The sequence below is a fragment of the Pyrus communis genome, chromosome 10 (assembly GCF_963583255.1).
Source record: "Pyrus communis chromosome 10, drPyrComm1.1, whole genome shotgun sequence".
Classification (NCBI taxonomy): Eukaryota; Viridiplantae; Streptophyta; class Magnoliopsida; order Rosales; family Rosaceae; genus Pyrus; species Pyrus communis.
This window is the reverse complement of record NC_084812.1, coordinates 14,540,353-14,562,859: the sequence shown is the minus strand read 5'-3', so window position 1 is coordinate 14,562,859 and position 22,507 is coordinate 14,540,353. Positions and strand designations below refer to the sequence as shown.

General features: G+C 36.4%; 1 protein-coding gene across 2 annotated transcripts; it reads left to right on the top strand.

Annotated features, from left to right (window-relative positions):
- Nucleotides 1-5,080: 5,080 nt before the first annotated feature.
- On the top strand, nt 5,081-8,728 carry LOC137748814 (protein cornichon homolog 4-like). Of its 2 annotated transcripts, none has more exons than XM_068489003.1 (5): nt 5,081-5,452; nt 6,328-6,509; nt 7,590-7,712; nt 7,805-7,873; nt 8,092-8,190. In XM_068489003.1, exons 1-4 carry the CDS (start codon nt 5,381-5,383, stop codon nt 7,836-7,838), a joined length of 411 nt encoding a protein of 136 aa, XP_068345104.1. In that variant the 5' UTR covers nt 5,081-5,380; the 3' UTR covers nt 7,839-7,873; nt 8,092-8,190. The 2 variants fall into 2 exon arrangements, with proteins under 2 accessions (XP_068345104.1, XP_068345103.1); XM_068489002.1 differs by lacking the exon at nt 8,092-8,190 and adding an exon at nt 8,234-8,728 and having other exon boundaries at nt 5,083-5,452.
- The last annotated feature ends 13,779 nt before the right edge of the window (nt 8,729-22,507 follow it).

The window sequence follows — 22,507 nt, the reverse complement described above, 5'->3', positions numbered from 1 at the left end:
TTGTATGGCAGAGCTTGTCGCACACCGTTATGTTGGTCAGAGGTTGAAGAAAGAGTTTTAGTGGGTCCAGAGATTGTCGAGGAGACTACTCAGAATGTTCAGGTGATTAAGTCTAACCTGAAAGCAGCTCAGGACAGGCAGAAGAGTCTAGCGGATCGGCGTGCTACGGACAGAACATATGAGGTCGGAGATTGGGTATTTCTGAAGCTTTCACCGTGGAGAGGTGTTGTGCGGTTCGGAAAGAAGGGGAAACTGAGTCCTAGGTACATCGGACCATACGCGGTCACAGAACGGGTTGGTGAGGTAGCTTACAGGTTGGAGTTGCCTCCGGAGTTGGCTAGAGTGCATAATGTTTTTCACGTGTCTATGCTCCGACACTATGTTGCTGATCCATCTCATGTGATACCTCCTCAACCGCTTGAGATTAACCCAGACTTGACGTACGATGAGGAACCGGTGACGATCATTGATTGGAAGGAGAAGGTTCTGAGGAACAAGACAGTGAATTTAGTGAAGGTTCTGTGGAGAAACCATTCAGTCGAAGAAGCTACGTGGGAGACAGAGAATCGGATGAGGGATTTGTACCCTCGATTGTTCTTTGACTACTAGGGGGTTGCTGCGTTGTTGTTTTGAATTTCGGGACGAAATTCTTTTAAGGTGGGAAGGTTGTGACATCCCGTCCCGAAAATATCGGAAATGTGCTTAGGAAATGACCTTTTTACCCCTAGTTGGTTTTCGTATTATTGTTTTTGGTTACTTTGTGTGGTGTTGGCAAGCTTTGGGCCACACACACACACCTGCACATACACTGTCTCTCTTCACCCTCTCTCTGTCTCTGTCCCGTGTCTCTCTCTCTCTCCCTTTCTTCTTCTTCTTCTTCCAAAAACGTACGGACCAACACACATACCCCTCAAACTGTGGTGGATCGAGGAAACCAAGGACACATTTGAGCTCGTGAGGTCGAGGGGAACACAACCGTAGCATTTTCAGGTGAGAAACACATCGTTTTCACGTCGTTTCGAAGTGGTCCGAATTGTGTACTGTTCATGCAAAGTTTGTACATTAAGTTTTTGGGTTTTCTGAGCTCGTAGTTGTGTTTGTGAGGTTCCCAGGAGCCTCGGAGTGCTTCGTTGGACAAAATTGGACGTCGGGATCGTCCTGCTCGAAGTTGGCCGGTTTTGGAGAATTTGCACAGGTATAATCTCTTAGTTTTAGCCCTTAAAACTTGTTGGGACATGTTCTACTAGTCTAGGGCTTTCATTTGGTCCAAGAATCACGAAAAACGGTCGAGAAACGAGTGAGAAAACCTGAGTTGCAGGTTTTCCCAGGTTCCGGCGCCGGCGACGTTGCCGGCGATCGAAGGAAGAAGGCGACGGAATATTCCGTCAATTCTGACGGAATATTCCTAACGCCGTTAACGGAACCAGTTAGTTTTAACGGAATATTCCGTCAGTTTAACGGAATATTCATGACGGCGTCTGTTGACACCGTCAGTGTGCCTGGCACGTGGCCGCGCGTGGGGGGCGCGTAGGTCCGTGCCTGTGCTGGCGCGTGGGGGCGCGTGCGGGGTCCAAAAATTTTTCTAAAAATATGGTTGTGATCCTGAGGTTGTGTAGAGCACGTTGGTATATTCATTTGTCCATTTTGAGCAATGTATGAGAAGTTATTACGAGAAACGGGTTATGTGCTTTAAAGTTAACGTTTTTATAGTTGTTTCGCATCTAGGTGACACGTACCCAGAGGACGAGCGTGCACACGCGAGACAGGGGGGCTACGACCCTTCTACATACCAGTGAGTGAGCTTTTGTTTTCCGTATATACCTATATACATTTATATTCCCAGAAATTGAATTAAAAAGGGTTATTTGCCTTATGCCATGCACTTTATTATTTATCGTTTATGCATCTTTGCATGCATTATTTGTGGCATACATATACATATGCATATGGCATATATATTTATATGTGGGTGTTGTGGAGGCATAGGTAAGTGCCAGGTAAGCGTTAATTAACGATTGCATTACATAGTGTTTAGAGATGCTTAGAGAGCTCATAACCTGCACCCCCGGTGTTAGTGCTCCCGCCCAGAGTAGGGCACAGTCCTTCACGTGTTGTTCACCTCCCGCACCATACGCTCAGCTTGGATCCAAGCTAGGTGCATAGGCCTGTCGTACAGACCACATTAGGTGGTTCCGACTCGTAGGTGACCCGCGATTATTCGCACAGCCTTCACGTGATCGTAGCACTAGAGCGTATATATGTATTACACCCAGGCCTGTCGTACAGACCACCTAGAGTGGTTCCGACTCGTGGGCAGGTTCAGTTGTTGAGTTTAAGATTGAGCTCTATATGCAGCCGTACAGGTCACGTTAGGTGACTCCGGCTGCCAGATGTTATGTTATTGATATGATTCATACCTGAGCACATACGTTTCATTACGAGGTTTTGACATGGCATATCTTGAGCATGATTGGCATACCCTTGAGCATGTTTTGCATGTTTACACATACGTATATATGTTTATTTTCTGGGAAGTATACAGGTTTTACGGCGAGGGGTTAGAAAGTATTTTATAAATGGTTTTAGAAAGAATTGTTTTTGCCCACTCACGCTTTTGTTTTGCGCCCCTCCAGGTTCTAGTTGCTTAGCCGTTGCGGTGGTTTCCCTTGAGAGCTTTTCGGCGTTCTGACAGACACTCCCCATTGTAGGGTCGCCTTCGGGCGTACTACTGTTGTTGTTTTATTTGGACTGCTATAGACCTGCTCTGAATTTGTATCGCACTAACTAGCACTCATTCTAGTACTTGTATGCTAGTTTTTAATTATTCGTACTTTTATATTACTACTTATTAGCTTCCGCACGTGCACATGGCTACGTCACCTTTGTGTGACGGCCAGCACGCTCCGATCTCGGTCGGGGTGTGTCATATACTATGACTATTGTAATTTATAGTAAATTTTTTTAGTAGTTTAAAAAACTATAATTATCAAAATAACCTTTTTTTTCTTAATGTGTCGAAATGTGTTACCCATATGTCATACTCGTGTAAACCTACAAGACCCGTTATTAATGGATTCTTATTGTGACCCGATAAGGACCTAATTAGTTATCATGTTGACCCGAAATCTATTATTTTCGTATGATTTACTTGTCATGTTATTAGGTCGTGTAAAAAATTGTCAAGTCTACTTATGAATGTAAATTATTATGGATGACTTTTCGTATAGCTTTATCAAAATCTACTACTTGTACTAAATACTTACAAGTAGTGTTATAGTCAGTCCCCTAAGGGTGCATTTGTTGCACTGGATTATCTCAGACTAGACTAGCTTCAATGAATAACTTGGATTGGCTTGACATGGACTAAGTAATATAAGAATAATGAGGCGTTTAGTGCAATGTCGCACTAATTCATGTATTAAATTATTTCTGAGACCCAATATTTTTTATTATTTTCTAATTCATATTTCTAATATTTTATTTATTTATTAACAAACGATATTATCTATACTAAGATGGGTGGTGAAGTCAACTAAACCTCATAATAGGTTAGCAATAACGTGATTCAAATTCACTTTTGGAGAGAATCGAATATAAGATTTCTCATTTACAAGTAAAGAGAAATATCACTAAATTATATTACTAAGTGACAATATCTCTACTAATTAATAAAACCCTATTTGTCAACCAAAAGAGGGTGAAAAGACTACTTAGTCTTCTATCGCACAATAAAATAATAGGCAATAATGTAATGTCAAAGATCCAAAATTTCCTGTTTTTTTAGTTAAAATACCTCTAACATTAAAAAAAATAAAAAAAAATAAAAAACCAAAATTTCCTGTTTTTTAGGTAAAATCCCTCTCTCTTTCTCATTATCTAAAAAAATATACTCATACACACAAGTATGTAGACAAATGCTATTTATATTTATTAAATCCACAATTTTTTGTCTCTCTCTCCCCTTTCTACCTTAACTTTCCTCTCACCCTTGTTTCCATCCAACTCTGCAATCTGCGTCTCTCTCTCTCTCTCTCTCTCTCTTAAATTCACTTCATAATCTCCTTCGAAATAAAAATTAGCGAACTTGTTCGCTGAAATTTGAAGGTGCCATTCGAGCAATCTTGTTCATTGAAATTTGCAGGTGACATTTAGATTGGCCAACAGCTAGTCGATGAGCTTCGTATAACTTCAAAGTCCTCGAATCTAGAACGTCTGATGTGGGTTTTTGGTTTTAGACGCACATCGATTTTGTTTCGAATTGGGGATTGGGTCTAGAACAGGTGTGCATGTTTGAACTTTTTTTTTGGATCTGGAATGACTGTTGTGCAGGATCTGGGTTTTCAAATGGTTGTGGGACGCGAAGGAGCAGCTGGGAGGCGCTAAACATTGCAGAATTGGGATTAGCAGTCCGCCCGATTTCGAGCGGTCTCGCTAAGACCGTCTAGCGAAAGCTAGTCCGGACTACGCTAACATTTAATTCAATCTAATGCGGTGAAAGCTAACGAGGCAAACAAAGACACCCTGAATTAACTTCACTGACCTTTTTTTTTAATTTTAGTTAGATCGATATTTTACATTAAGAGGATAAGGGTTTGGTCATACCACGTAATAAACAGTTTAATTTGGAATTGAATTCATCATTTACGAGATTCGAACTTAAAATTTTTCATTTTTACACAAATTATTACAGGATGAATATTTTTATTTATTAATTATTTAGTTAACCGTTATTCCATTTAAACGTGACTCAATGAGCATAATTTTTAAAGGAAAACTAATGAAAATGGTTTGAAAACTTTGAGTTTTAACAATAAGGACAAAATAAAGGGTAAAATGAATAGTACATGATTGACTTTTTAGTATAAAAATATGATTTTTCGTTAAAATAAATAGTACTTAGAGCTTTTAGTTAAAATTCTTAATTTTTAATTTCATGATATCTAGATTTTCGTTACAACATAAAAAGTGGTATATATACAAGTATTTTTTATTTCATAATTTTATGAACGCTGCTCTGCTGAACGGTTCATCAGGAACTTCCGCTTACATCCAATTCCGAATTCCGAATTCCGAATGAACACGTGTTCACTCGGATTGGATGTAAGGAGCTCCTGCTGAAACTTCAGCAGCCAAGTATTTTCCTAATTTTATTTCTAGAAGCCAAAGTATGGTACAACGAGAAATACTTACCTGTCGTAAACAAGAACTGGATTTCTGCTTGCAGAAAGAAAACAGCAGAAAACTTGATTCCTGAAATTGTTTCTCTGTGAAAAAAAAAGAAGACAGAAACTGAGAGAGAAGATCGAAGCGCGGAAACAGGGAGACGCAGACGAAGACAGAAAAAGTGGAGAGAGAGAGAGAGAGAGAGGGGTGGTTGGTTATGGAGATGCTGTGGACATGGCTGCTGAGTTTCTTCTTCATTCTAGCTTTGTTATGCATTCTGGGTTATCAGGTAATTCTTCCACGATTTCATCCCACTTTTTTAATTAATTAATTAATTAATTTTATTTATTCAGAACATGCTCATTGGATCACAGACTCGGATCATCTGGGTATTTAGATTTTACCTTTATAGCGTAACTGGTTTTTCTTGTTTTTTATTTTTAAATTTTGAAATCAAGTATCTATTCACATATGTTGTTTTGGATGTTCATGGAACTAGAAAAGGGATTATCTTTTCATTTCTTCTTTTGAAAAATTTCACGCTTTGTTTCCCTTCAAATCAAATGTATGTTGACTTAGAAAGCATGGTGCAGAAGCAGCCTGGTTTTCTTTTTTTTTTCTTAAAAATTTGCAGGAAGAGCTTTTGCAAAACTTGTAAATAAAAAGAAATACTGGCTCTAGAAATTGATACTCAATGCGCCCAAGGCTGGTTCTTTTGCAAAATTTGTAGAACATGTTAATCTGTAGGACTTGCACCTGTGCGTGTGTGCGCGTTGTAAATTTAAACACAGTCTAAGTTACATTCTTGTGCCGAATAACCTGAGTTTTGTAAGACATATATAAAAACTTGATCAGGCATAAGCTTAATTATGATGAAAACGATACTCCTTGACGTTCTGCGGAAATTCTAGTTAAATGAAGGGAATCCTTTGTTTAGAGCTGTCCAACAAGTCATATTTAGATATGGATTGACGTTCTTCGGAAATTCTACTCAATACAATTTGTTGTCCTTAAGTGTCGATAACACCTATTTTTACCTAGTAGAGCTGCCCAACAAGTCATATCTAGATATGGTCTTGCATTGTGTGGTTGGTCTTGGCATTTATACACGGTTCTTGAGATTTTTAGATATATGACCCTGACCCCTGTGAATGTTGAATGCAGCTTGTGTGCTTGGTGGACCTCGAGTACGACTACATCAACCCATATGATTCATCATCTCGGATAAACAGTGTTATTTTGCCAGAATTTATTGTTCAAGGAGTTTTGTGCTTCATTCTTCTTATAGCGCGACATTGGTTCATGCTTTTCATGGCTCTGCCGCACCTTTATTATAATGTCAATTTGTAAGTTTCTTTCTCACCCATTACTCAAATGTTGTTAGTGTCTAGAATTATATGAATGACGACCTCTGTGTAATCCATAGGGTACAGCTTAAGTTATGTAGCGTCCACAACATGGTTATGTGTTTCTTTTTGTCATATGCCTTTCCATATAATCTTGTTAATCTTGAAAGAAAAAACTTGCTCATGATGGATTATGAATTCATCATTTTGTCACGTACTTCAGTAAAAAGTGCGAAACTTGAATATGATTATACTGTAACGTTGTTCCAAGTGAAGCATGCTTACATGGTATATAAGTCAGCTAGGTAATCAACTGAACATTGTAAGAGAATGGTTGTTACAACCCAAACACTACCCCATTTGCATATTATTAACAAGTTGGGATAAGAAATTTAGACTTGATTACAATTTGGTTTTATTGGTATGGACATACGGTCAAGTTATGATCTGGAAATACTTTTTGGTGAAATCTGAGTCTTTAGAATTTCTAGTTCTAATAAGACTGTGTGCTCATTACTTTTTGGTGAAATCTGGATCCTTACCATGAACTGTCAATTGGCTGAGAGGCAGTTTGGGAATTTTGTAATAAGCTTTTACAAATTAAATCACATTTCACCACCCCAGATAATGAAATCGTACTTTTTCATAACATCCCTCCACCTATTGCCCACCCTTTCTCTGTGCTCCATCCCTCCCTCTCTCTATGTGTGCGTGTTGAACAGAGCCTTCTGCCATTCATAGCCTACCTATATGGATGCTAGTACGTAAACTAAATGCACAATGGTGTCTGGACGGCATCATGTTATAACATACTTTGGATTGCAAATTATATTGAATGCATTAGGAGATTATATCAATATCGGTGTATTTACTATATTTTTGGCCCTCATAATTTCCAAGTTATCAAGAACACAAGTTATTTTTGTTCTTTAAAGCTAGGTAATGATTGATCAAGAAAAGAATCATATTATTACATTATTTCATATGATTAGAAGATGAATAATTTTATTCACAAAACCTCTTTAGATACCACATTAGAGCTTATCATCATATCTGATATGATCCGTGACTCTTTGTCAGGTACATCACGAGACGGCACTTGGTAGATGTGACTGAGATCTATAACCAACTGAGCTGGGAGAAAAAGCAACGCTTTTTTAAGATTGGCTATCTTTTGGCCCTATTCATTCTTTCTTTATTCTGGTATTGTTTTCAACTCCCTTAGTAAATTGTTCTTGGCTCTTTCGAAGCACTGGCGTGAAATTACATTTTCCTTTCCTGTAAATGTGATTTAGGTTGCTATGGAGCATTGGAGACGAATATGATTAACCAGACATCATTGCTCCCACCAAGCATTGCACATCGTAAGTTATATTACTCTTTGATTTCTGTTGTCTATTGTGGCTAAGAACCACATAGTTCAGGTGATTGTGCTTTTATTGTCGGGTAAAAGCAAGTTAATTACTTAACTCAGATTCTTTAGGGAATAAGAAGTGACTATTGCATCATCGACTTGCTGGTGTAATGTGTTTTTCACCAAAATGAATCTAAATTTCACAAGTTGGCATCATTTTGTATTTAGGTCGACCCTCGTAATCTCTCTCTTATCAGAATTGTAATCAAGTGCTGAATTGCATGTCATGTTTTGAGCTTTGGTTGATGTGGTCGTGGTATCAGGTATGGCGTTTTTCATGAGTGATGCTAATTACTGTGGCTAATATCAGGTTTTTATGATGGAGCCGGAGACGGACACTCGTGGATATAAAATCATGACTTGCGCGTAATTCAGCCTGGTTTTGGCACCTGATTTGTAAAAAAATTTAAAAACTATTATTTGATTTGAAATTAAAAATTAAAAAAATATTTGTTAATATTGTTGAGGATGACCATTTGGGCGAGAATGACCAGATAGAATGGGTATACTTTCAGGTCACATTTGTGTCAATTAAATAAACCCATATGTAAGTTTGTGTAGTCATGTACTTGTTTCATTGGTATGAGACAGGATGACACGTAGTAGTGTAAGTTGTTTTCCTAGAGTACAAATCCTTAGAGATTTTAAACTTAGAAGATTACATATGGCTATTTATAATACAATGAAAGATATGACACAAGATTTCTAGTTGAATCCTGAAATCGTGATTTGCTCATGTAAACATGGTTTCCCATTATGTAACGAGTTCATTTCATATGAATGAAGAGTTATATATTACACGAAGGGTTATGAAATGAAGCATATCTTCATAAGTAATTTCCTTAAGTATTAGCAAATTGTTCTGTATAAGTTTCAAAGAATAATGTCATGAAGTGTAGAAAATTCCTGAAAGATTCAAAAGCAAGCCCTAGAATAGAGGATAGCAAATGATGCACTCTGATATGATAAATAATAGCACACAAATTAAATCCTCTTTTTGACAATTGTAGTAAAGATATAAGTAGGGATCGTTCTAGGCCGAGGATTAGGAGGGATTGCTAATCTAATAAAAACTGACTCAAAGATACAAAATGTGACATCCCACATCGCCCAGGGGAGTGATCCTTAAATGTATATTCCCATCCCTACCTAGCACGAGGCCTTTTGGGAGCTCACTGGCTTCGGGTTCCGTAGGAACTCCGAAGTTAAGCGAGAAGGAGGCTAGAGCAATCCCATGATGGGTGATCCATTGGGAAGTTGCTCGTGAGTTCCCAAAAACAAAACCGTGAGGGAATGGTAAGCCCAAAGCGGACAATATCGTGCTACGGTGGTGGAGCGGGCCCGTGAAGTGATCCGCCCCGGGCCGGGATGTGACAATTGGTATCAGAGCCTAATCCTGGTTGCGTGTGTGCCGACGAGGACGTCGGGCCCCTTAGGGGGTGGATTGTGACATCCCACATCGCACAGGGGAGTGATCCTTAAATGTATATTCTCATCCCTACCTAGCACGAGGCCTTTTGGGAGCTCACTGGCTTCGGGTTCCGTAGGAACTTCGAAGTTAAGCGAGAAGGAGGCTAGAGCAATCCCATGATGGGTGACCCATTGGGAAGTTGCTCGTGAGTTCCCAAAAACAAAACCGTGAGGGAATGGTAAGCCCAAAGTGGACAATATCGTGCTACGGTGGTGGAGCGGGCCCGGGAAGTGATCCGCCCCGGGCCGGGATGTGACACAAAATATGATTAAAAGCACTTAAACAAACTCAGAAACTCTTAACTAAATTATATGACTCCAAACGAACTCAAAACAACACAAAACAACCAAATGGACTCAAACTAGACTCTAAGACTCAATTTGGACGAAAATAGGTTTGGTTTTGACTCCAAATACTCAAAAACACTAATTAGGACAGATTTGACACAACTAAATAAAGGGGATTGTGTTTTCGACGAATTTAAGAGAAAAACAAGTAACTGAAAAACTTAAGTAAACTTTGGACGAATTTGAGAAAAATTATGGATGATTAGATAGCTAGAGGATTCTTTTCCAAACATGATACATTCAAACACAAATTGATTTCCAGTTGCTTTTTCGATAAACCATGAACCTCAAAACCCCAGATTAACCATGACATCATTAATTAACCCTCAGATTCTCCTTTAGTTATTGGAGGACATCATACAACAACCCAAAGTATTCTTCAAAAGTTCCCTACATGATATCATAATTGAGATACAATCAAAGATCATTATGTTCTGTGAAAATAATAAGTATTGACAAAGCATTCGTAAATATGACATCATGATACTTATGCTAGGAATTCACTTAACATGATTGTGAAAACAACCTTAACTATTTGTGAATATAAGTTTGTAACGATTATGTGAAACTCCCTTATATTCTAGCACCAAATTCAAGCATGCAAATTAAGTAGGCCTCCCTAATCAACATACAAGAATAAGTTATTCATCAAACGGTTAAGTAAATTGCATTCACAATTGAAATCACAACTGGAATTAATCAATTCATATCATAAACATAATCATGGTTTCAAAGCCTCCCCTAGCTAAAACGAGTTTAACCTTTCATGTTCACAACAAAACAAAGGAAACTTGAATTAAACATTGAAAACAAAAGATAGATTACACCTAAAAATGTTCAAACACTCCAACTTGAATGCAAAACGTCCAAGGCTTCTTCTTCTCCTCTTCTTCCTTGCAAAGCTGCGGCACAAGAGTTTAGGGGTGATTTTGGATGGATTTATAGGTTAAGGATGGATTTAGATTGGTAGGGTAGGAATGGTGTATGAGTGTTTGGGTGAAGGTATGGAAGTATGGAAGTGGTGGGAGGGTGGTTGATGGCTGCGGCAAAGGCTTAAGTGTTTTGTGAATGATGGCAGATTGTATGAATGAGTGATTATGGTTGAATAAAGGTGCGGCCTTGGGTATTTATTTGAAGGGAAGAATCCTAATTTTTATTACATAATTTAGGAAAGTTTAGACCCCAAATCCATAAGGAAAATGAGATATAAGATCAGAAATCAAAGGGAAAGGGGAAGGAAACTTGCGGCCAAATAGAGTAGGAAAGGGAATGTGATTTAAGGCTAAACTAAGGCAAGGATTTTGAATAGAATAGGTATGTAAGGTGCGGCTTTGAATGGGGTGAAATAGGAATGTGATCTTGTGACACAAAATAGGAAATATGCATTCCCCTTGCATGGCAAGGAAGGGGAAGTTTAGGCAATGCACGGCAAGGAACTATAGGATGCAAGGAACGTTCAATTTGTGTCCTAAAATGCATAAGAGTCCTTCAATGTTGCTGGAACATAGGGCTTTTAGGATTAGGAAAGGTCAAACCAAAATAGGAAACCTTGACTTAACTTTCCTACTTCAAGTAGGAAACCTTCTTTGATTAGGTATCCTTCTTTGATTAGGAATCATTCTTTGATTATGAATCCTTCTTTAGGTCTTCAATTTCGTCCATTCCTTTTGCTCCAAGCATATGCTATCCATTCCAAGTCCAATTTTGCTCCAAAAGGCTCCAAAATGCACATTCTTGCTTCCTTAGCCAAATGAATCTATAAACACACGAAAATAGCTTAAAATACTAAAATAACTATGAACTAACAACATAAATGTAAGAAAACAAGTTAACTAAGTCGCCTAAATATACTCATATCACACTCAATACTAATAGATGATATAAATTGCCTTAATTGAGTACTTTCATTGTGATATTAATGCAACAAAATCTCTTGCAAGAGTTGCTATTAGAGTGGTGCTTCTTAAGAGTTTATAAAGATTATAAAATGTTGAAGAACAAATATTGTTTCGAGCTGTAGATTGAGCAATATGCCAACATGATTCTAATCCATCAAAAGGCTTATAGCATTAAATAACCATATGGATTGAAGATCATGAGACACTCAAATGATTAACCAATAGTTGGACACTAAAAAAGATAATTCCACTAGTGAGGAAATGATGATTTATACTTGGTCCAAAGGTATCATATTTTAGTGAAGTATGTGCCTTACTCTATATAGCACAATACACAGAATCAGATATTAAATTTCATGTCAAGCACAATGCCAAAATATGGATACTGAAATGAAATGAAGCTTATCTATTGTTATATCTGAGAAATTATAGACATGTGCTTGATCTATTCCAGTGAACTGACTAATAGCCATGATCTTATTAGGCAAGCAAAATCTAAATATCTCTCTAATCTGCATAAAGATCGCTCATAGAAAGGATTTGTATTTACATATGAAAATATGTGTTAAGTACAGAAATCAAATGGTTGTATTGATTGCCACTTGTCAATAGATTAGTAAGTTTGTTGTAATAAGTTGTCATGAGATTCCTTAGTCAGTAAGAATTCATAACTGAAGAATATATATGCATCATTGTAACTGAACCTTGATTGAGTGATTCATCATTAATCAATCATAATTATTGTTCTCTTTATTCTCTCCAGAATTCTCTCAAAACTCTCTCGATTCTTCTTCTTTCTCTTTATTCTTTCAGTAAGGTTTACATTGTATCTTGGCTGGAAAAGCTAATCACTTGGTGATTTTTCTGATCTTGGTTTCTTCTGCTTCCGCTCAATTTCTATGATTTCACTCTCCTATTCTAGAGTTCGTTCTCATCTTAATTCTTTGATTTCTTGAAGAATTTTTCCCACACACAAGATGTTTGATGTATTTCCTGAGTCAATTTTCATGAGATTTTCTTGTTATAATTGCAACAATGGTGACTGCTAGTTGCAGATCATTCAATCCCGGATTACTTTTCTCGTTTCTACTATGTCGACTTTAGTGACAGTAAAGCTAGATGATTCCAATTACTTGACATGGAACTTCTAGATGCAATTGATGCTTCAAGGGCATGAAATTATGGGTTTTGTGGATGATTCTACACCCTGTCCTGCTCAATTTCCCATGGATGCTTTTGGTGATTCAGAGGTCAATTGTGGTGGTTCTTCTGTAAGATGATTTCAAGATATGGAAAATGCATGATAGAGCAATTGATATTACAACTTTCTCGCCACCTGCTATTTCCTGTGCTATTGGAAGCACCAACGCTCAAGACTTATGGACTCCTCTTAAGGATAAATTTTACATTGTGACTGCAACTATTTTCCAGATGAAGTTTGAATGGCAGAACATATCAAAGGTTACTGACTCCATTTCTCTATATTTGCAAATGATTAAGGAAGCTCATGATTATCTATATGTGGCTGGTGTCTACTTTGATGATGGTGGCATTGTGATTCTTACTCTCAATAGCCTATCTGCTGAGTACAATACTATTAGGTCAATTATTAGGGAAAGGGAGGATGTGATCTCTATCAATGATTTACGCTCTCAATTGTTCACTGAAGAAGCAATACTTGACAATGCTCCTGCTATTTCTTTTCTCTCTACCATGGAAGCTCGAAATAATGGGTCTAATTCCAAGGCTTCTAAACTCGCTTCTTATTCCAATTATGGGAATCAATCCACTGCTTCTTCTCCTCGACGTTCTTCCTATTAAAGTTTCTATTGTCCTGTTGACCTTATAAATTACGAAGCCTATATGGCCCGCAAACCGAATAACTATGAGCTAACTATGTCCTTCTTATGAAGGCGAGCGTACCAACTCGGAGGAAACATGTATATATACACTCCACATCCCTTGCGGTACAAGAAAAGTAAACAGACTAAAATCCTAACCAACTGGGAAATACAATCAAAGCTTTAATTTATAAGTACAATCCTAATTGAATAAGGACTCAAGTCAACATATGCCTCGAGAAGGCCAAGGCTTATGAAACCGCTAAAGCCGAGATTCACGACTATAACAGCTATGCAGACTGCTCTGCTTTCTACGAGAAGCACGTGTCCAGCCGCCGGCTCTATAAGTTAAAAAATTTGCAATATGTCCTGGGAGGAACAAGGCTTGTGTAGTTGCTAAAGCCGAGATTCACGACTATAGTAGCTACGCGGACTCACCTACTTCCTACAGAGGCTACAAATTCTGCCACTAGCTCTATAAGTTAGAAATCACTTTTTTTTTTCCTCGTGCAGGTAAAGCTTCTTAAGCATTAAAGCTGAAACTAAAACCTAAGTAACAACGTGGGATCGACTGCTTCATTAAAGCAACTCACCCAGCCACCCGTCCTATGGTAAAATTTTGCTAAAAACATGGCGAAATAGAAGGATGAAGCAAAGCAAAGCAAAGACAGTTGTTTATTAAATTTCTAGCAAATTGATAAACCGGCTAAAAGGCCAACAAAGTTCAAATAAAGCAAAACATAAAGGAAAAGAAGAAAATTCCTAAGTCTAAGCAAAAAGACTACTCATCGGCAACCTGCACAACCACTGGTCCCTCGACTGCCATGCATTCAACAGCCACACCGATCTCAGCAGCTAGAGCTTCCATCAGCTCATCCATAACTGTTCCTGCTTGGACTACCTGACCTTCAGCTGCTCCAAGCAGGCCCAGGCCTCTTGGCTTAGGTCATCGGAACCGAAGGGCTGGCCCACGCCGGGCTATTCCACTTTCTTTCCTTGCGCCCAGCGCGTCTGTCACCTTGGCCTGAGCTGAGCTAAGCACCTAGTCCACACTAGCTGAGCTCCACCGTCGCACCACTTGTGCATAGCAGCCCTGTGGCACCTCAGCCTTGTTAAGCAAATTTTTCAAGCCCTAAGACTCCCAAAAAATCAAGAAGAAGGAAAATTTCAAATTTTTCTTACCTTGGCGTGGCACGGAGAAGAAGAAGAACAATTAGAGGCGACTCTTTGCAAGGGCAAGAGGATAAGAAAGCTAGGGGATGGGGAACAAATTTCCTCTAGCTTCTCTCTTCCTTGTTGGAATTATGATTGTTCTCCAAATTTATTTAATCCCCTGCTTAAGGCCTAATTAAATAGGTATTGGGGGCAATTGGTTTCCTTTTCTTAGAAGAAGTCTATCTCCAAATCTAGAAAAGAGATCTAGTTCAAATTGGGAAACAACTTTACAAGCCCATGCAGCTTAGGATTTCTACTGCCATTTTCCTACGAGTAGCCCAGCAACTGTGGTGGGATTCGAGAAGCCTAAAATAATCCCAAATATTTTGGAGGCAACACGTGAACTTTTGCTCAAGAAAGACAAGATTGCCCTTATTAAATGGTCAAGCTCCTCAGATATTCTCACGCACAGCTAACCCCCTAAAGGTCCTAGCAGCTGTATACGACTGCCCACAGCTCACCTGCCATTGGTAAGGAAAATTCAAAGCATTAAAGATAAAGATTAATTACCCAAATTCTATTTTTAATACATTTCCAATTGAAGATTGACTCCATTCAAGTAAGTAATCCATATTTAAATCAATTAGGGAAAATTACTACATTATCTCAAGATATTATTTCCTATTTAATATTTATTTAATATCTTGAGAATATTTCTCCACAAAACCTTGGCCAATAGGATGCTGCCATATGTACAGTAAAACTCTAACACCATCACCAGCCACTCACCTATATATACCCCATATTCTACCAAATTTCGGTAAACTTTTGCTACCCCCAAAAAAGCCCTAAACACTTTATTCTTCTCAGAGATACTAACTTAGGCATCAGAGATCCATTGACCTCACCTCCCCCACCCCCACCCCACCAACCTCGTGGGTGCGTGAGGCTTAGGTCCTTGATCAAATGTATTGATTGTTTTGTAGGTGCATTTGTCAAAGTTAGAGACGGCAGAAATTTGCATCGATAGAAACTTGCAATAATTAATTCATACCATATATAACACATGTCTACACAAAATGTTACAACTTCAATTTCTTAACATTATTTAAATTTTGAACTTCAGGTCAAAACATTATACATATGTACTCGAAATTTATTCTCGATATCGACATCATTAGAATCCTTAGGTTCATAATTCATGCTCATACGTAATATGTACATGGATTAAGAAATTTATGGTCATCATTTACATGAATCAAGAAACTTCTGGTCCTCATTTAATAGTATGTGGACTGAGGTGCTTATGGCCGTCATTTCAATTAAGTAGAGAAACTGTTGTTCTCTCAATTGATTAAAAAACTTAAGGTTTTAATTTTTGATAAAGGAACTTAGGGTTTGATCTTTATATATGATGAGGATCAAGGAACTTCAGGTTCGGTCTTTTTATACGATGGAATTTTAGGTTCAATCTTTTTATATGATGAAGATCAAAAAACTTCATGTTCTAATTTGATCAAGAAATTTCGGGTCCTGTATAAACTCATCATAAAAATGTACTACAATAAATAAATTAAAGCAGAGAGCTGTAATTCTAGCCACTATAAATAAATTGCTTTAAGTAAGTAATGATTGTGACATGAGTTTTAATTCAGCACTGTTCACATATTCACATACATTTTAAAACTTAAAAGACAATAATTGTTATCATAAGAAGGGCAACAGTGATGCACCATTCACAAATATATATTAATATATGAAGGGTGAGGATAGTCAATTGGTACTATTCATTTTATAATATATATATATATATATATATTCATAATGAAAATAATGAATTCAAAATAAAGATGCAATTATAATTTTGAAAGTAAGTTTTATTGCAAAATTTATATTGAGACTTACAATTGATTTGTTGATGATTGAGTCAGCAAATAAAAAAATGACTGATGAAAAAGATATTAGTGCACGCAGACATCCTTGACATTTTAAAATTAAAAGTATTTACAATTTTGATTTATTTGGGTACAATGTGAACTCAAAGAAAATTTTGACTGAGAAATGTAGAAATTGAACTTAATGTCTCCTTCCACTGAGTACCCTTCATATAGACTTGGAAAAGATAATTGGATGATTGATTGCTTTATTGTGGAAGCATGTGATGAATGGTGACTTGCTTTTACTATTGATGAATAAGAAAATGACTAATGAAAAGGATATTGGTGCACGCGGATATTCTTGACATTTTAAATTTGAGAGTGGACATTTTAGCTTTGGTTTTGATCTCTAAATTTGAGAATCCGCTTTAGATACGTATTGGGACATGCAAGTCTTTCATTTGTTAACCCTTGTTGTGCCATGTATGCATAGGTCATTGTAGCCTTCAGTTTTCGACCCCTAGGATGATTCGTCGTAGCTGAAACCTGGGGTCTATAATTTTTATATATTTTTAATTGTATCGCCGCTTTAATTGCCCTTGCATTTTCAGGGGTTATTGTAACAGTAAGTTCGTATCGACATTCACTAATGAATTGGGCCCTGCTAATTCACATCAAGAATGCAAGTAGCTTTTCTTTCGACAATATTTTGCTTTTTCTGTTTAGGGATTAGTTGTGGATCTCACATTACATCGAACTTTAATGATTCAAAATGTTTATTTTGCAAGTTGCACCTCATAGATCATCTTTGCAAAATATTAGCCAAATCAGAAATGTTTGAGGTATCTAATTGAGTCCAAAGAAATTGACAAACATTTTATTCTATAAGAAACATTGAAATTTTATTGTGATAATTAAATAAGCAAAAGGCTTCAGATTGAATTTAATTTTTGCAATGATGATCTATAAATTGAGACTTATAAAATAGACTATTTGGATCGTTGAAGTTTGATGTGGAAAGGTGCCACAACTAATCCCCAAATAGACCGTCCTTAAAGGGCCCAGTATCTTATGTATTCATTTATGGTTGGGTTTGGCAGCACTCAGCCCCATTTGCCACCACCATTAATGTCGCTAATGTGGTTTATCGCGTAAAGGTGTGAACTTGGTGTCGAAGGTGTGAACTTGGTGTCGAAGTTTACAATGGAGCTCTTTTTGGGAAATCAAGTTAGGGTTAAACATGGCTGAAAAGTGTCGATTTGGGATTCACAGACGTTTCAATAAAAATCAGCTTTAGTATTAGTTCACATCATCACTTTGGTGCTAGTGATATTATCACTTAAAGTTACTGACCTAAGACACGTCCAATTTAATAGATGATGTGTAGATGAAAATCAGCTTCATTACTTAACGTTAGTAATGTTATCACTTAAAGTTAATGATACAACATAGAATAAAATGATACATAAAATACAACAAACACTACATAAAATAAAATGATACATAAAATAAAAATGATACATTTAGTTCAAGGGAAAAGGGGAAGAAGCACTTGTGTGTCTTTTTTTAATACAATGATACATTCAGTTCGAACTCACTATTGATGAAAACTAAACAACTTTCTACTTATAACTAATTAAAACTACTAATAACCGGTTTTATGGGCATAGGTTTTATTGGTACAAGTACTTGAGTAGGTTAAAAACTTCAACCCACTTATATTATGACACTTGGTATAGCAAATTATGTTCCTGATACACTGAAAACTCTCTCGTCTCACAGAATATATTCTTGTCACATATCAGAGATATAAGAAGAGGGGGTTCTGGTAGCATGCTAGAATCTCCCCTAGGAAGAAAGATTTTTGAGGCTGTTGAATGGATTAAAACAAAAGACTTGATAAATTTTCTAGATATTACTAATGATTTTAACTGTCGTACGTAGTAATTATTTTGGAGATATGTATTATAAGTCTTGAGATTTTTTAGAATATATATGTGATTTGTTTATAGAATATATATGTGATTTGCTTACCTAGCCAGGATAAAGTTATGCAAGGACTTGATATTTTTTTTTTTTTTTTTTTTTTTTTTTTTTTTTTTGGAGCAGTATTGCAAGATAATACGAATGCATTTAGATCGGAAGAGCCGGATAAGTTTGATTCCATTGGAATGGTTAATTTATTTGTGTGAAGTCTCTCATTGGTTTTTCAATATGTGAGAAATATGTAATCGAAGGATACTAGTAAAGGTGCTCGCGCCATGCTGCAGATTTTAAAAATGTATAAAATATATAAAAATTCTAAACATATGTATGATATACTAGATTATTTACATACGTATAAAAATCTATTTATAATCCTATTTACAATAAGAAACAAAATAGGTGTCCAAGGGTGGGATTGACAACTCTATTTACGCTTACACTTATTTAAAACTATATTTACAACCCTATTTACTTAGATATAGATATATACTAGCAAAAATGCCCGTGCTCTGCTACGGGTTTTGAAATCGTAACCATAGTTCAACACACCCATATATAAATAATTCATAAACCAATGATAAAATAAGTCTTTCAATTTGCATCCTATGTACAACAAAAGGGCGGATTTCTATGTCCAAGCTATATACAATTTGCATGAGTTTTTCATATGAATTTGAGAATAATGGTGATGCCTTGGTTTAGGACTTTGGACATTTAACTATACTCATCTTCTTTTTTCCGGAAAAGAATCCTCGCCGGACCTTTTTCTGGGGATCCAAGGAATTCCATGATCGTGATCGTGATCGTGACCTTTCATCGCATATCGTGCGGTCAGAAATTATTTCAAAATTTAAAATTTGAAATTAAATATAAATAGTACCTAATAAAAATTGACCGCACGATGTACGATGAAATGATCACGATCGCGGGACCCCTCCTTTTCCCTTTTTTCCCACAATTAATTGATGCTGAGATCATGATCTGCTGACACCTTGATGACATGATGACTTGATTAATTATGAGCAATTGTGACGTTCACAGCTGAATATAAATATGAGTAGCTTTACTAGAAATTTTTTCTCAATATATCTTTATATTCCAAAATAAAGAAAGAAAACTTGGAATCCAAGAAATGGTCTAACAATCTGTTGTTGGCTTGTATTGATATGGGGTTTGATGTGGTTGATATTGAATCAGATTCTAAAGAACTTGTGGATATGATTAACGGCAAGACTCAACCAAATGTTGCAATTGAAGAACTCCTTGTTATTCAATAAACATGTGAAGCAGCGGCTGAGGTCAATGGATGTCATTTTTGCTGCTCGTATTTGTAATTTGACAGCACATCTAGTGGCTGCTTTCGCCGTACGGGAGGGAGACTCTTATGGATGAGACTATTTTGAGCCAAAGTGGTTGTTTAACATTTTGGCTTATGATGTAAACATTTCAATTTGAATCTAATAAAATTCTTTCCTTCGATAAAATATATATATATATATATATATATATATATAATATTACACAGCAACTATGTTTACATTCATATCACATATGACATCAACATATTTAAGTCCCAACAGTGTCCTTTAAAAAACAGAACTTTGAAGAGACTAATAAACCCCAAACTTCATCATCTAACGCTAAAAAATTGATGAAGGGGAGAAAATTTAAAGATTAAAACCCCCAATTACAACAAAATGAAAGTTTTTCACATTGAACTAGCACTGAATTAGAAATATATACCAGAGCTAGCTAGAGACGGATGATTGTGACTCTATTGAAGCCATGAACATATCATAACGCAACTCCTCTCTCCATTTCGTTGTGACTTTGGCTATGAAATTCTCGGTTCTCCTCTCTAAGTCACTATCTTTTTCTTCACCAAAAAATTCTTCACTATCAATATCATCATCATAACTACCATCATCATCTTCGTCTTCATCATAACCATCGGAACCATAATACTCACTGCCTTCCTCATAATCACTACTATAGTCACAATAATAATCGTCAACCTTTGTTTCTTCTTCTTTTGTATCATTTTTCACTTCATACCGTTCAAACTCTTCTTTGGATGGCCTGAAACTCCCGAACACAATTGTGATAAAGATGACATTAAACATGAAGAACACGACCACACGATTCGATTTTGCCACCACGATGAATTCGTAGGTGGAAAGAAGAAAGTTGTGGTGCTGTGAAACTGAGAGAGACAACGAGAAGGAAATAAAAAGGATAAGAGGGATTGCTAGACACAAGAGAAAGAAAACAAATAGTGCTGGTGCTGAAACTGCCTTCATATTGCTCTTCTATAAGCAAGATTAATGGTGTTCTTTGTTCGCTCTAAATTTTCTTGTAGAAAAGTATTATTTCGGGTTCTTTTTATAACCCAGTTGAAAAGGATACCGTTAAATAACGGTGAAGAAGTTTTCTGAGAAACTATGCCAAAAGTCTACATCTGGAAGTTATAGTGCATTACGTACTGATATTGATTACTGTATAGAAAGTCTATGAATATGTTATGCATGTCCACATGACCTTCTGTAAATATAAAAGAGAAGAGATCTTCCCGGATCTCTTCCACTAAGATCACCGGATTAAGTGATTCGGACTTTTCAAATTTCATTCAACGGTAAAAAATTATTACAGCTTTTAAAGGATCAAAACAGGTAAGTTATTAGATGAAATTTGAAAGACCCTGATCATTTGATCTGATGACCTTGGTAGAAGAGACTCAATATAAAACTAGGCGTTAATTTGTCACTCAATATAAAACTAGGCGTTAATTTGTCAATAACGCTAAGATATAGTATATTACTGAGAAATTTCCCAGCTTGCTTGCTTTTAGGTAACAATGAAGCAAATTAAGAAAAGTATTCTAAGAATAATATAACTAAATAAATTATGATGGTAGACTATTCATATAAAGCAACGCTCTCCGTTGGGTGTTTGGTGGTTTATAAAAGAAGATAGATGATCAAGAGTGGTCCCCCGTCCACGACATGGAATGTGAAAGAGTAGAAATTTGGAGCAAAGATATCATTAATTATTTCATAAATAATTATGGATTACTTAGGAGTATACCTAATCGGTTTTAGCTAAGGTCTTTGTTTATATTAATTGGTATATAAGATTTACTCTCGGGAGTCGCAGTTTTATTAGTTAATCCTGTTATTTACGTGGGGCTTGGGAAGCATGAATCATAAACAAAGTCAAGCGACTCTAGCTCTTGCAGCATAACACTTAATTTTTAAAGAAAATTAATGAAAAATGCTTGAAAACATTGAGTTTTAACCATAAGGACAAAATAGAGGATAAAGTAAGTAGTACCATGATTGACTTTTTAACGTAAAAATGTGATTTTTCATTAAAATGAACACTACCAAGAGTTTCTCGTTAAGATTCCTTAATTTTTATGCAATTAAGCTAGGCCTGCTGCAGGCCAAACACATACGGCTCTATGAGAAATACATTTAGAATTTTCTTTTTCTTGGTCAGACAATAAAATTTAAATCCGTGGAAAACCATGACCCAAAATTACTCAGAAAATCTATAAGATAAATGTTTTCTTGTCTTTTCTTTGGATGAGTAATTCCAGGATGATTGCGTTTTTTAATCACATTCGTTCATTATTTGATGTGATAAGTGATGTGTACATGTTACGTTAATTAATGAATTTATCTCATTGAATGATGATTGTGTACATCATATGCCACACGAAATGATATATCAATGTGGTATAATTATGTGATCTACTAGCATATTTTTCATTAATTTTTTATTCCAGAAAGCAGCTTGCTTAATTTGCACAAAGAATTCTATGTAGGACCTTAAGGGAAAACTTTAACGAAAATTTCTCGATACTGTTCACTTTAACGAAAAACCATATTTTTACACTAAAAAGTTAATCTTGATACTATTCACTTTAGCTTTTATTTTGTCCTTATCATTAAAACTCAAAATTTTCAAACCATTTTCATTAATTCTCACGCCTTAAAGAGGAGGGGAG